The 12,722-nt window shown below is 32.4% G+C and overlaps 1 protein-coding gene across 1 annotated transcript; it reads right to left on the bottom strand.

The window, feature by feature from the left end:
- Positions 1-220: 220 nt before the first annotated feature.
- HELRODRAFT_173686 (hypothetical protein) lies at positions 221-12,137 on the bottom strand (the record flags this gene model as incomplete). The annotated part of the gene is made up of 16 exons (XM_009020292.1): positions 221-305; positions 1,013-1,076; positions 2,261-2,446; positions 2,710-2,739; positions 2,890-3,021; positions 3,311-3,448; positions 3,642-3,773; positions 4,075-4,143; positions 4,414-4,523; positions 4,843-4,945; positions 5,231-5,359; positions 6,175-6,378; positions 6,532-6,725; positions 8,282-8,381; positions 9,433-9,506; positions 12,082-12,137. 16 exons carry the CDS (start codon positions 12,135-12,137, stop codon positions 221-223), a joined length of 1,806 nt encoding a protein of 601 aa, XP_009018540.1.
- Between the last annotated feature and the right edge of the window lie 585 nt (positions 12,138-12,722).

Genomic DNA, 12,722 nt, shown 5'->3' with positions numbered 1-12,722 from the left:
TCATGATGACTAGCATTGAGATTTTTAAAAAACTCTTCACAAAAGTTACTAGTACAAAAAATTGACTGACTAAAAATAGACGAAATGATGCCAAATTATCATCAAAGAAAGAATGCAAAATGGAATATCATCGAATTAATCGGTTAAAACTTTTCAAAATAATAAATAAATATTTAATTATAATTAATTATTAAATTATAATTAATTATAACAATTATTATTAGAGGTAGCATATGTAGTCGGCCGAATGGTTTAAAGTTGACTGCTTGACTTGATCAGTAGTTCTATCATCTCCTTGTTGTTCACTGTGTGATTTTTGTTATTTATATTTATTATTATTATTTATAATAATAATAATATTTATTATTATTATATATAATAATAATAATAATTATTATTATTATTTATAATCATAATAATAATTATTATTGTTATTAACAATATTTTTGTTGTGTTGTCAGTGTTTTCTCTCCAAAAATTTAAAGATGTCCTATAAACTTTAAAGTACTGAAATTTCTTTAATGAAAGTACATAACAATATCCTTCTTTCTAGCGACAATAGTAATCTTACTCTACTTCTTGCTCTTGACTTTTTCTCTGCTTTTGATAATGTTGATCATACTATTTTTTTGAGGTTGCTAGATCTCTCTTTTAATATTACTGATTCTTGTCTATCTTGGCTTTCTTCTTATCTCTGTAATCGTTTTTCTTCTGTTGTTCTTAATAATTTTACTTCTGACTTTTCTACTCTTACTTTCGGGGTACCTTAGGGCCCCCTTCTATTTGTATTGTATACTTCTGAACTACCTCGTATTATTAACATCGCGGAAATAGTGCTTTATAAACTAATTGATTGGTTGATTGATAGCCCATTTACTAATGTGTGTGTGCGCGTGTGTGTGTGTGGTGTGCGTGTGTGTGTACCAGTAATAATAAAAACGTGTGTTTTCGAGCTAGGTCACTGCAAAAGTACTGCCAATCACCTTAACCATTACACTACAGGCAAACGTACCTTGCATTAGAATAACGTTCCTTTTCTTCTTTGGCGTATCTCCATTCACCGACTGGTTCATTGACTGCGGGATTTAAAAAAAGGCAAGGCAATTTTTTAGCCATCAGAGAAAAATTATCCCAGAAAAAATCACTCAAAATAGTCAAAAAAGCAAAACAAAAAACGTATGTGATTTGAAAATATAATGTTATCGAAAAACGAAATAAAAAGCATAAAAATAATCAACTGAAGCACTATCTTTCGAAACAGAATATTAACTAAACTAGAGCAAACTAATTAATATTGGCCGGCACGTACACACACACACACACGTACACACACACACACAAACAAACAAACAAACACTTATCTACACACACCACACACACACACACATTCACACACACACATAATTTAGATATGCAAACGGATATATTATAAATTGGGGTGATGAGGGAGTTAAGAATTAAAAAAAATTTTCGTGGTTGTTAGCGTAAATCGTGGGGGCGAGGAAAGGGTATTAATATAAGTCTTAGCTAGCTCTTACTTGCTCAGCTTGATGTCAGTAACCTTAACTTTTTATGAATGGCGTGATTGAAATATATAATATGAGAAAATTAATAATTAATAGCTGAAATATTAAGTTAAATTACTATAATAAATCACACAATTGTAATGAAACCTGATTGGCTTTTTTAGAAATAATAGTTATTTTTAGTAACAATGGTTATTTTTAGTAACAATGGTTATTTTTTAGAAATAATAGTTATTTTAAGTAACGATAGTTATTAATATCGTGCTGAAGAATTGTGAAAAATCTGACAGTGAAAGAGTTCTACGCTAAAATGAAAAAATAAAATTATTTTTTAAAATACAAAACTTACATCCATTTGTAGCACATCTATATCATTGTGTTATATTTATTAAATTTTTTAATTTCTAAGAAGAAGCATCATCATAGAATTACGTTGAGCTAGGCTAAAAGATAAACTTTCAAAATTTTGAAATGAATTTCACAAATGCTTGCACCACAAAAAATGAGTTAAAACATTTAAATAAATAAATCGAAAATAAATTTTAAAACATTACCTACTTAGCATGTTAAAAATAAACATCCACTAAATCCACATAGCATACATACCTTAGTAAGAGGTTAATCTACACAACATACCCACATTAAAGTCACCGTAAAATCACACTAATACCTTCATAAAACATAATTCACATAGGCATATTAGCCCAAAAGGTTCAACAAAACCACACACATACCTTGATAAGACATTCTTTTGTCTCTTGAGCGGACGTAGAGGAAAGCTATAAGAATAAGGACAACAGAGACGAGAACAAACAGCCAGATGATATTAAAGATGTTGAGATAAGAAACTGTTGGGTCCCTCAGGTTATTGTTTGTACTTTGTTCGGTTTTGCTAAAATCGTAATTGTGGGCGCGATAGCCTATTTTCAAGGTGAAGAAAGATTTGGTGGGGTTATTTAGTTTGTATATATATATATATTTTTTGAACAGTTTTATTTACAAAAGTAAAAAGGTTCATCCTAGCAATAAAATACTAATTTATGGATGGCCCCATAAACAGATTAAATCTCAACTAATTCAACAGTTTTGAGGATAACTTTATTGGTGTATGTGTGTATGTTTATGTGTGTGTGTCTGTGTGTGTGTATTTGTAGATATAAATTGAGATATACATCATACTGACCATAGTACTTCACTTCAGAGGGGTATAACTCTGACGTGGTGTTTGACATCACTAAAATTTTATAGAAAATTTTTTAATGAATATTTTTATCTAAAAAAATTGATATCAATAATTACAAATGAATTTACGGAGTTTAAATTTGAACTTAAATAAAAAAATAAAAAACTCTTTCATACTCACTTGCCACTGAAAAGTTAAACGGCATTTGCAAACTAGAGGAGTTGAATTCAAGTGGGTCTATCTTCTCTGATTGGTCGATCGGTGGTGACGTCATCTCTAACGTCATCTGGGTCGGATCTACCAGACTTGCTTCTAGTTTTGGCAATTTTAGGGTAGAATTACTCATTTAATCACAATCCACCCATTTATCCATCCATCTATCAATCCATCCATCCATCCAGTCATTCGTCAATCCATCTATCCAGCAAATTTTTTTATCAGAAACACACTTTCTTGTCAATGAGCCGACCAAAATGAAGATAAGTAACAAATGTGAAAGAAAGCACGAACGAACAAACAAACGAATGAACAAACGAACGAACGAATGAATGAACGAACGAACGAACAAACGAAAAAACAAACCAACGAAGTAACTGCTAACCGTGAACATACAACCGTGCTGATTCCAATACATATCCGTGTGAGTTACTCGCATTACAGGTTATTGTAGCACTTGTGACAACAGCCAAACCTCTTATTTCCAGGGTTTCTCCGCTGTTGGTCCACGATAAGTTTGCATCTAGTTGGTTCATATTATTTTTTTTTTCAAATTTTTTAATGAATTTGAATTATTTTTCTGGAAAATTTCGACTACCATACTGCTGAAGATCAAGATTAATAACCTTACGCTAATTTTAAAAAACAAAACTTTTTCTATTTTTTTCATAGATAGATGTGCCAATTAAATAAAAACAAACAAAAAACAAACAAACCAATTATTGGCTGAGAGTTGAAGAACCAGTCAAAAACTGGATCAGGTGACCCGGAACAGTTGCAGGTTAAAAAAGCGGACGATCCCACAGTCACGAATTGATCTTTCATTGGAGATAACAATTTTGGCGGCTCTGGTCAACATGAGAAGAAAATATATTTGAAGTACTACTACTATTGCTACTGCTGCTGCTGCTACTACTTTTACTACCACCACTACTACTACTACTACTACTACTATTCATTCGCCTCATATCTTTTACAAATACTGCTTCTACTAATACTACCACTACTACTACTACTACCACCACTGCTACTACTACTACTACTGCTATTACTGTTGCTACTACTACTACTACTACTTCTACTATTACTACTACTACTACTACTACTAATAATAATAATAATAATAATAATAATAATAATAGCACAGACCTCCAACGGAAAGATTGATAACTGTTGTAGTCTGGCCAACTTCATTAGAAGCAACACATCTATACATCCCTTCATTAATACATTCATTTATTCATTTATTAAATGATTATCCACTTTATAACGACTGCCACTTTTTTTATTTTAACTGAATATTCAATTTTATTTTAATTGAATATTCAATTTGAATTTTCAAGTGCAGTAGCAGTAGTTGTAGTAGTAGCAGTAGTGGCAGTAGCAGCAGCAGTAGTAGTAGTAGTAGTAGCAGCAGCAGTAGTAGTAGTAATAATAGTCGTAGTCGTAGTAGTAGCTGCAGTGACAGCAGTAGCAGTAATTACACACCTCCATCTTCATTGGTAACTTTCTGTATCGTCAACCTCCTTCCACTGTCACTGATTGATCCCGAGATACGGATCATGTCTAACCTTTGCCAGCTCACTTTTGGGACTGGTCTATAAGGATTTTTTATTTCGTCGTATACGCATTCTAAATAATATGCCAATTTTTAAATAAAATATAATTCATTTAAAAGCATTTAAATCGCGTACCGCTGAAAAAAATTTATTTTTCAAGACAGTTTTTCTAAATATTTATTATTAGTAATATAAATATATTTGTGCTGTTTGAGTAAAGTTGAATGAGAAATTGAAATGGAAACACGAAGATAACCCTACTAATTAAGAACTACAAATTAAGAACTTAATTATTAAATTAAGTTCTCTAATTAATTATTAAAAACATTATTATAAAGTTGAATTTTGAAGCCAGGACCTCCCAGAGAATATGCAGATTAACGTCACGTTATTGCCGACCGTTGACTGGACTTTAGAGGAGGAGAAGATCAAATCGGGAGCATGCATGTTGTTGTATGGGTCTGAAAATTCCGGAAAAATGTATAGAAATATTTTTAATTTGTTTAGAATTTGTTTGTAATTTTTAATCCAGTTAATTTACATGAATATTCTTCACTGGTAAAATGAGCAAAAAAATAACACCAGTCAAGAGTCAACACCAACAATTTTACCGCATTTTTTCCATTACAATATAAATATAAATTTCAGAGAAAGATAACACAAAATTATGAAAAAATCATTTAAAATCACGAATAAATGTATATGAAACCCTAAAAAATAGTTTGAATTGTTGTCAAAAGCGGCACCTTTAAGCACTGTAACTCTGTAATAGCAGCCGGCAATTGTTTTTCGCAGTACGTAGTTATACGCGTCACATTTATAGACTCTGCTCGATTCCACGTCCTCCAGCGAAAGTGACGTAAACACTAAACCACCTTAATTAAGAAAATTAAACATTTAAAAATTAAGAAATTCATTGAAAATTCTCACTCATAAATGTTGATGTTGATGTATAGGAGATTATAAGAGTTTATAGGGTTTGAATATAGGAGAGACTTTAAGTCCCCACAAATTACAGATTACAGTTGTGGTAGTAGAACATTACAAAATAGTTGTTGGTATTTGTATATAATTAGAAAAAAATGTTTGGTTTTGATCATCGTCGCCGTGACAAGGCAGCGGAAATGATGAAGAAAATTTGGATTATGGAATTAGGCGGATGTAGAAAGAATCTCAAATTACAACAAAGTGCATTCCCTGCCTTGTGTGTACGACGCCACAAAGTCAACAAAAACTTCGGATTACATAAGTGTACGTAATATCTTCCATGCTATGATGCTGTAAGCACAATCGAATTATGTGGAATAGAAGTTCATACGCGTTCCTGCTTATGCAAACAAAGGAACACAAAAAATATTAATACACAAAATACTACTACTACTACTACTACTACTACTACTACTACTACTACTACTACTACTACTACTACCACTACTACCACTACTACTACTACTACTACTACTACTACTACTACTACTACTACTACTACTACTACTACTTTTATGAGTTATATTCAATTAAATTTGACTAATTGCTTCTTTAGAAAACTTAAAAAAAATTCCGTAAGAGTTTTAAAGCATTTTTCATTGCAAGCAAACACGTTTTTCACTATTAACGCAAATTAAAAGAAACCATTTTTTGATAAATGTAATCAAATAAAAAACAGACAAAAAACAAAATGGCGCCTCACCCCTTCCATCCATGGTGACACTCCCACCTCCCATCCTGACCAACTCGGCACTCGAGCTGGGCTTCCTCGACAGGAGGTCCACTGTGAACCACGTCCTTGAGGCTGGCGGGTTGCTGATCACGTGATTGCAGGGCAGAAAGAGTGGGCGGCCCTCCGTTGAGGTCTGGTTCTGAATGGCCCTTGTGTTAGTTGTCTCTTCTAGGACTGAAATGTTATTGGGTTTGATTTTGTTTTAAAATTGAAACTCGAGAAATTTTTTTGAAAATTTTCGACTTTCCTAAAAATCATACTTATATCGTTTCATCACACTTCTAACTTTTTAGAAAATAAAAATGTTCAAAACCGCCAAAAACGAACAAGCTTGCGACAGAATGGTGATGTTTGATATAGCAGCTCCGTATATGTTTGACGCAAAACACTGCAGTGAGTAATCCCCTGACAGCGACTTTGTACTGAGGTGTAGCACTGATGAATAATTAGAGGTATCGGCGTGGAAAAAAGTTTGGTCGTTTGAGTTTTGTAATTTTTCTCCGTCACAAAACCATTCAAATCTGTTTGAAATAGTATTAACAAAATATGAATTTGAGAATAAATTAAGTTTGAAATGGCGTAAAAAGTTTTTTTATAGTTATCGAAAGCAAATTTCTGTTATTATTTGCAAAGTGTTTTCCATTCTCTCTCTCTCTCTTTTTATCTCTCTCCTTCTCTCCATCTCTCTTATTACTTTTATTCGTACGTATTTGTAAGTGTGCAAGAAGGATGTGTGTTTGAAAAAACAAAAAAGCAAAAAAAGAGATAAAAGAGAGAGAGAGAGAGAGAGAGAGAAAAAATTATAAACATAAATTTATAGAGCCGACATTGGCAGCCTTTCTGTAAATTTGCTTCCCTGTGCAAGTTTTTATGCGATATTCAATGCATGTATGTATGTATGACTTTGACGTTATCTCGTGATTTACGATATCTCGTTGGTTAGTGATGGATAACTTATTATTGTTATTATTTTATTTATTTATATTTTGTTTATTATTTCCTAAATATTTCATTTCATTTTAATTAATAGAGAGGAAATTGTGGTTTCTCCTTCGTGTTACTTCCTTAGTCTTATCTAGGATTGATTATTGTAACTCGCTCTACTATGGTCTCCTAGTTCTAAACTCCATCCTTTAAGTAAAGCTTTTAACTCTGCTGCTTGTCTAGTTGCTCGTGCCCCTTTCTTTTCTCATATATCTCCATATCTTGTTCTCTTGCATTGGCTACCAATTAGATATAGAATAATTTAAAAATTTTCACATTAATGTTTAAGTCTCAATCTAAATTATTTCCTAAGTAGTTATCAGATATATTAATTGAACCTAAACGCCCCGGTTTATGATCGAATCTTGTTCTCGCTTCTTCTTAACTCGTATTAAACACTTTTTTGCTAAATCTGCATTTGCTTTTTTTGGCTCTTTTCTCTGGAACTCTCTACCTCCTTCTCTGACTACTTCTCCATCACTTACGAAGTTCAGAGCGGATCTCAAGACCCATCTGTTTGCATAATTCCCTGAGGAGCGCTGCTGAATATCGCGGAAATAGCGCTTTATAAACTAATTGATTGATTGATTGATTGATTGATTGATTGATTGATTGATTGATTGATTGATTGATTGATTGATTGATTGATTGATTGATTGATTGATTGATTGATTGATTGATTGATTGATTGATTGATTGATTGATTGATTGATTGATTGATTGATTGATTGATTGATTGATTGATTGATTGATTGATTGATTGATTGATTGATTGATTGATTGATTGATTGATTGATTGATTGATTGATTGATTGATTGATTGATTGATTGATTGATTGATTGATTGATTGATTGATTGATTGATTGATTGATTGATTGATTGATTGATTGATTGATTGATTGATTGATTGATTGATTGATTGATTGATTGATTGATTGATTGATTGATTGATTGATTGATTGATTGATTGATTGATTGATTGATTGATTGATATAATAAAATAACTGAAAAACCATTTAAGGTAATTTAAATGACTATTTTAAGGATAATAATAATAATTATTATTTGATTATTATTTAAATTATGACTAACTCGGGTGGGGGGCTAGCAAGGGCCTTGCACTGGAGCACCACCCTGTTGCCCTTAGCGTAGTACATTTGTTTTGGCGGGCCCTCCGTGATTATTGGCGGTTCTGTAAATTATGAAAATAATTATGATAATAATAATAAATATTTAATTATTTGTATTGCATATATACATACATACATACATACATCCGATCTGTGTCTTTATTGTATATATACAAACAATTTGTACTATACAAATGCGCGAACTCGCTGGCAATCATCAAATAAAAAATGCAATTCTTTCATATGCAAATTAGTATGCGATGAGAATTTGATTGAGCAATGGGCGGATGGATGGAGGGAATTGGGTCAAGGATGGTAACAAAGAAATGAATATTGGTGCGTGTATGTGTATGTCTGTGTGTGTGTATGTTTGCCTGTCTGAGTGTGGGTGTGTGTTTGTCTGTGTATGTGTATGTGTGTGAGTGGAGTGTGGTGTGTGTGTGTCCGTGTGTGTATGCCTGTCTGTGTGCGTGTATGTCTGTTTCTGTGTGGGTGGGTGTGTGTGTGTGTGTGTGTGTGTGTGTGTGTGTGGGCGGATTGGCGAGGTCACACACGTGATTTAATGCTTTTTTTTGTTAATTAGAAATATGCCAATATGATGTTTGTTTGGTGTGTGTGTGTTCTTTTGTTTGTGTCTGTGTGTGTGTGTCTGTCTGTCTCTTTGTGTGTGTGTGCCTGATAAAGTTATTTTAGCTTTCTAATTAACGCAGATGTTACTAATTTTCTTTCTTGGAAAAAAATACAAAAGCAATTAATTACTCCATATACAGCTACTGCTACTAAATGCTGCTGCTGCCACTACTACTACTATCACAACTACGGCTACAACAACAACAACAACAACTACTACTACTACTACCACTACTACTACCACTACTACTACTACCGCTACTACTATTATTATTACTTCTGTTTAAACAACTATTACTGATTCTGTTTTCACAGCTGCTGTAGCAGCTACTACTACAGCTTCAACCACTTTTGTTGCTACTACTACTGCTGCTGCTAATGTTTACACTGCTGCTGCAGCTACTACTACTGCCACTACCACAGCTGGAATAAAATTAAACTTAAATGAAAACTAATTTTTAAAAAATGCCCTAATATACCAACCAGCCATGGTGAGTAATTGGAAAAACCCGGATGTGATGAAGAAAGCGATGATGGTGTTGACGATGGTGACGACTCTGACGATGAAGATGATGTTGTTACTCATTTTTTGTGGTCATCATTATCATCATCATCATCGTTGTTGTTGTTGTTTTTGTTGTTTCGTTGTCATCATCTTCAGGGTTGTAAATGACTCGGCGAGGCAATTTGAACGCTATGTGGAGAGGATGGTTAATGTAATTGTTGCTAAAATTAATGCGATTATTATTATTTTTATAATTATTGTTATCATTATTATTCTTTTGCACTTTTTTCATAAACAACCACAACAACATCTGCAATAACATTTACAACAACAACAACAACAACAACAACATTTACAACAACATTTAAAACAACAACAACTACAACAACAACAACTACTACAACATCTACGACAACAAATCAATAATAATAATAATAATAAACGATGAAATTGCTGATATTCGGTGCGATGCAATCAAAGAAACGGTGATGATGATGATGATGACGACGACGATGATGATGATGATTGGCTGTGATGATGATGGCTGTGATGATGATGATGACGACGATGATGGTCCTCCATGTTTCGATCAATACATCTGTCCTCCCACATAGTCCAGCAGGCCATCATGTTGTTGTTGTTGTTGCTGATATTGTTTTTGTTGTTGTTGTTGATGATGATGATGTTGTTGTTGTTGATGATGTAGCTGTTGGTAGTGTTGCTGCTAATGCTGTTGATGTTGTTCTTATTGGTGTTGTTGATGTTGTTGTTGATGTTGTTGTAATTGATGTTGTTGTTGTTGATGTTGTTGTTGTTGATGTTGTTGTTGTTGATGTTGTTGTTGTTGATGATGACGATGATGCTATCATTCATGTGTTTGTTTTAATAAGACTTCTGTTATTGCGTTGAAGCCATATGGCTTAATTTTTTTTTGTTAAATTTTTGTCATTTTCTTCTTCTTTATTATTGTTATTATTATTATTATTATTATTAATAATATTTTGCAGTCTATATGTAGCAATGTAGGCGTTAGTTTTTTCCTGATTAGAAGATTGTAGGCGCTCCGAAGACGGTCAATAATTGTTGATGTTACGAAATTGGCGTTGTTGTTGTTGTGATATTGTTGTTGTGATATTGATGTTGTCGTGATGTAATGAAATTGACGTTGTTGTTTATGTTGTATATGTTGTTGTTGTTTTTTTGTAGTTGTTGTGAGGTTGATGTGATGTTGATGTTGTTGTAGATGTTGTGGTGATGTTGTTGCTGCGATGTTGTTAAAGTTGTTATTGATAATTTTGCGTTAATAAATAATGGAAGTTAACTTGCATGAAATTCTTTCGGTTGTAATCAATATACCCCCAAAACGCCCAAAAATATTGACTCAATCTACGATTTATGTGGCCATATTTGAATATAAAAAACAAAATTGAATAAAAAAATGAACGATTAAATGAACGTTTGAATGAATAAATGAATGAATAAATGAATGGATGGAAGAAGGAATAATGAATGAATAAATAAATGAATAAATGAATGGATGGAAGAATGAATAATGAATGAATAAATAAATGAATATATGAATGGATGGAAGAATGAATAATGAATAAATAAATAAATGAATAAATGAATGGATGAAAGAATGAATAATGAATGAATAAATAAATGAATGAAAGACAAACTGACTCAAGTAAATGAATGACGAAATGAAGAACAAATAAATGACTGAATGGACAAATGAAGGAATGAACAGTCGAATGGACCACGAAATAAATGAATGAATGAATGAAAAAAAGAATGAACTACTGAATAAACGAACAAATAAAAGAATGAAAAAATGAATGAATGGAGGAATGAAGGAACAGACCTATGAATCAAACACACATCATATAACACTGCCCAATGCTTTCTTATAATCAGCTATGCGGTTGCCAATCAATCTTCTTAATTGCTCGTTACTAATAACAATTATATATAACTTGGTCATTATTATTCCTATTATTAATTGGGGTAGCAGCAATAGCAGCAGCAGTATTAGCGGTTGTTGTAGCTGAAGCAGTAGTAGTAGTAGTAGTAGCAGTAGTAGTAGTAGTAGTAGTTGTAGTAGTAGTAGTAGTAGTAGTAGTAGTAGTAGTAGTAGTAGTAGTAGAGGTAGTGGTAGTAGTAGTGGTAGTAGTATTAGTAGCAGTAGTAGTAGTAGTATTATTAGCAGTAGCAGCAGTAGCAGTAGTAGTAGTAGTAGTAGTAGTAGTAGTAGTCGTCGTAGAAGTAGTAGTAGTAGTAGCAGCAGCAGCAGTGGTAGTCTATCCGCTATTTGCATACGACATCAATGACTCGGTCTTTAATTTACTTTTGATTAATATTGATGACGCAAACATGGGATAACAAATGACCAAAGACTAAAAATTTGAGTAAAGTTCAAACGGTCATTATTCAAAAATTTACCCAATAAATCAGACAGGACAACCAGACATACATAGAAATAGATATTGAATCAATTTGTGTGGAGGGATGTGAACGCGTCATCATCATTATAGTCGCCTATATCGTCATCATCTTTTTCGTCATCATTATCATCACCATCATCATCATCGCCATCATCATCATCATCTATTTTCATCATAATTCACAACAGCAGCAGAAGCAGCAGAAGCAGCAGTAGCAGCAGCAGCAGCAACATCATCATTGTCTTAATTACAAATAATTTCCTATTACTTCCAATCACGTACTGACGCGCATTTTGCATTTTTATAATAAAAATAATAATATTATAATAATAATAATTATAATAATATGAAGAAGTAGAAGAAAAAGAATCCACATCGCCATCATCATCATCATCGTCATCATTAGACCATGATACATGGATAATTATTCCATACCACTACCTGAATGTCTGTTGTTAGAGAAGGCTGTCTACATGTTGTATGTTTGTATGCATGTATATGTATGTATGTATGCATGTATATATGTATGTATGTATGTTTGTATGTGTGTTTGTATGTCCGTTTGTATGTCCGTTTGTATGTATGCAAACCCAGGTATTTTACAAGAAGATAAATACGTAAAATGTTTTTTAAATTTATCAGCCTGCAACAATCAATAAAATTATTTTCTGTATAAGTACTGTACCGTGCATGTATACATGAATGAATGAATGAATGATTGAATGATTGATTGAATAAATAAATGAATAAATTAATTAAAAAATGTACAGATGTGAGAGAAACTTAAAGATAAAAGAATGATTGATACTAAAAAAAATTGAAAA

This window comes from Helobdella robusta, assembly GCF_000326865.2.
Source record: "Helobdella robusta unplaced genomic scaffold HELROscaffold_27, whole genome shotgun sequence".
Lineage (NCBI taxonomy): Eukaryota > Metazoa > Annelida > Clitellata > Rhynchobdellida > Glossiphoniidae > Helobdella > Helobdella robusta.
Note: the sequence above shows the minus strand (reverse complement) of the source record. Positions and strands in the feature narration are given on the sequence as shown.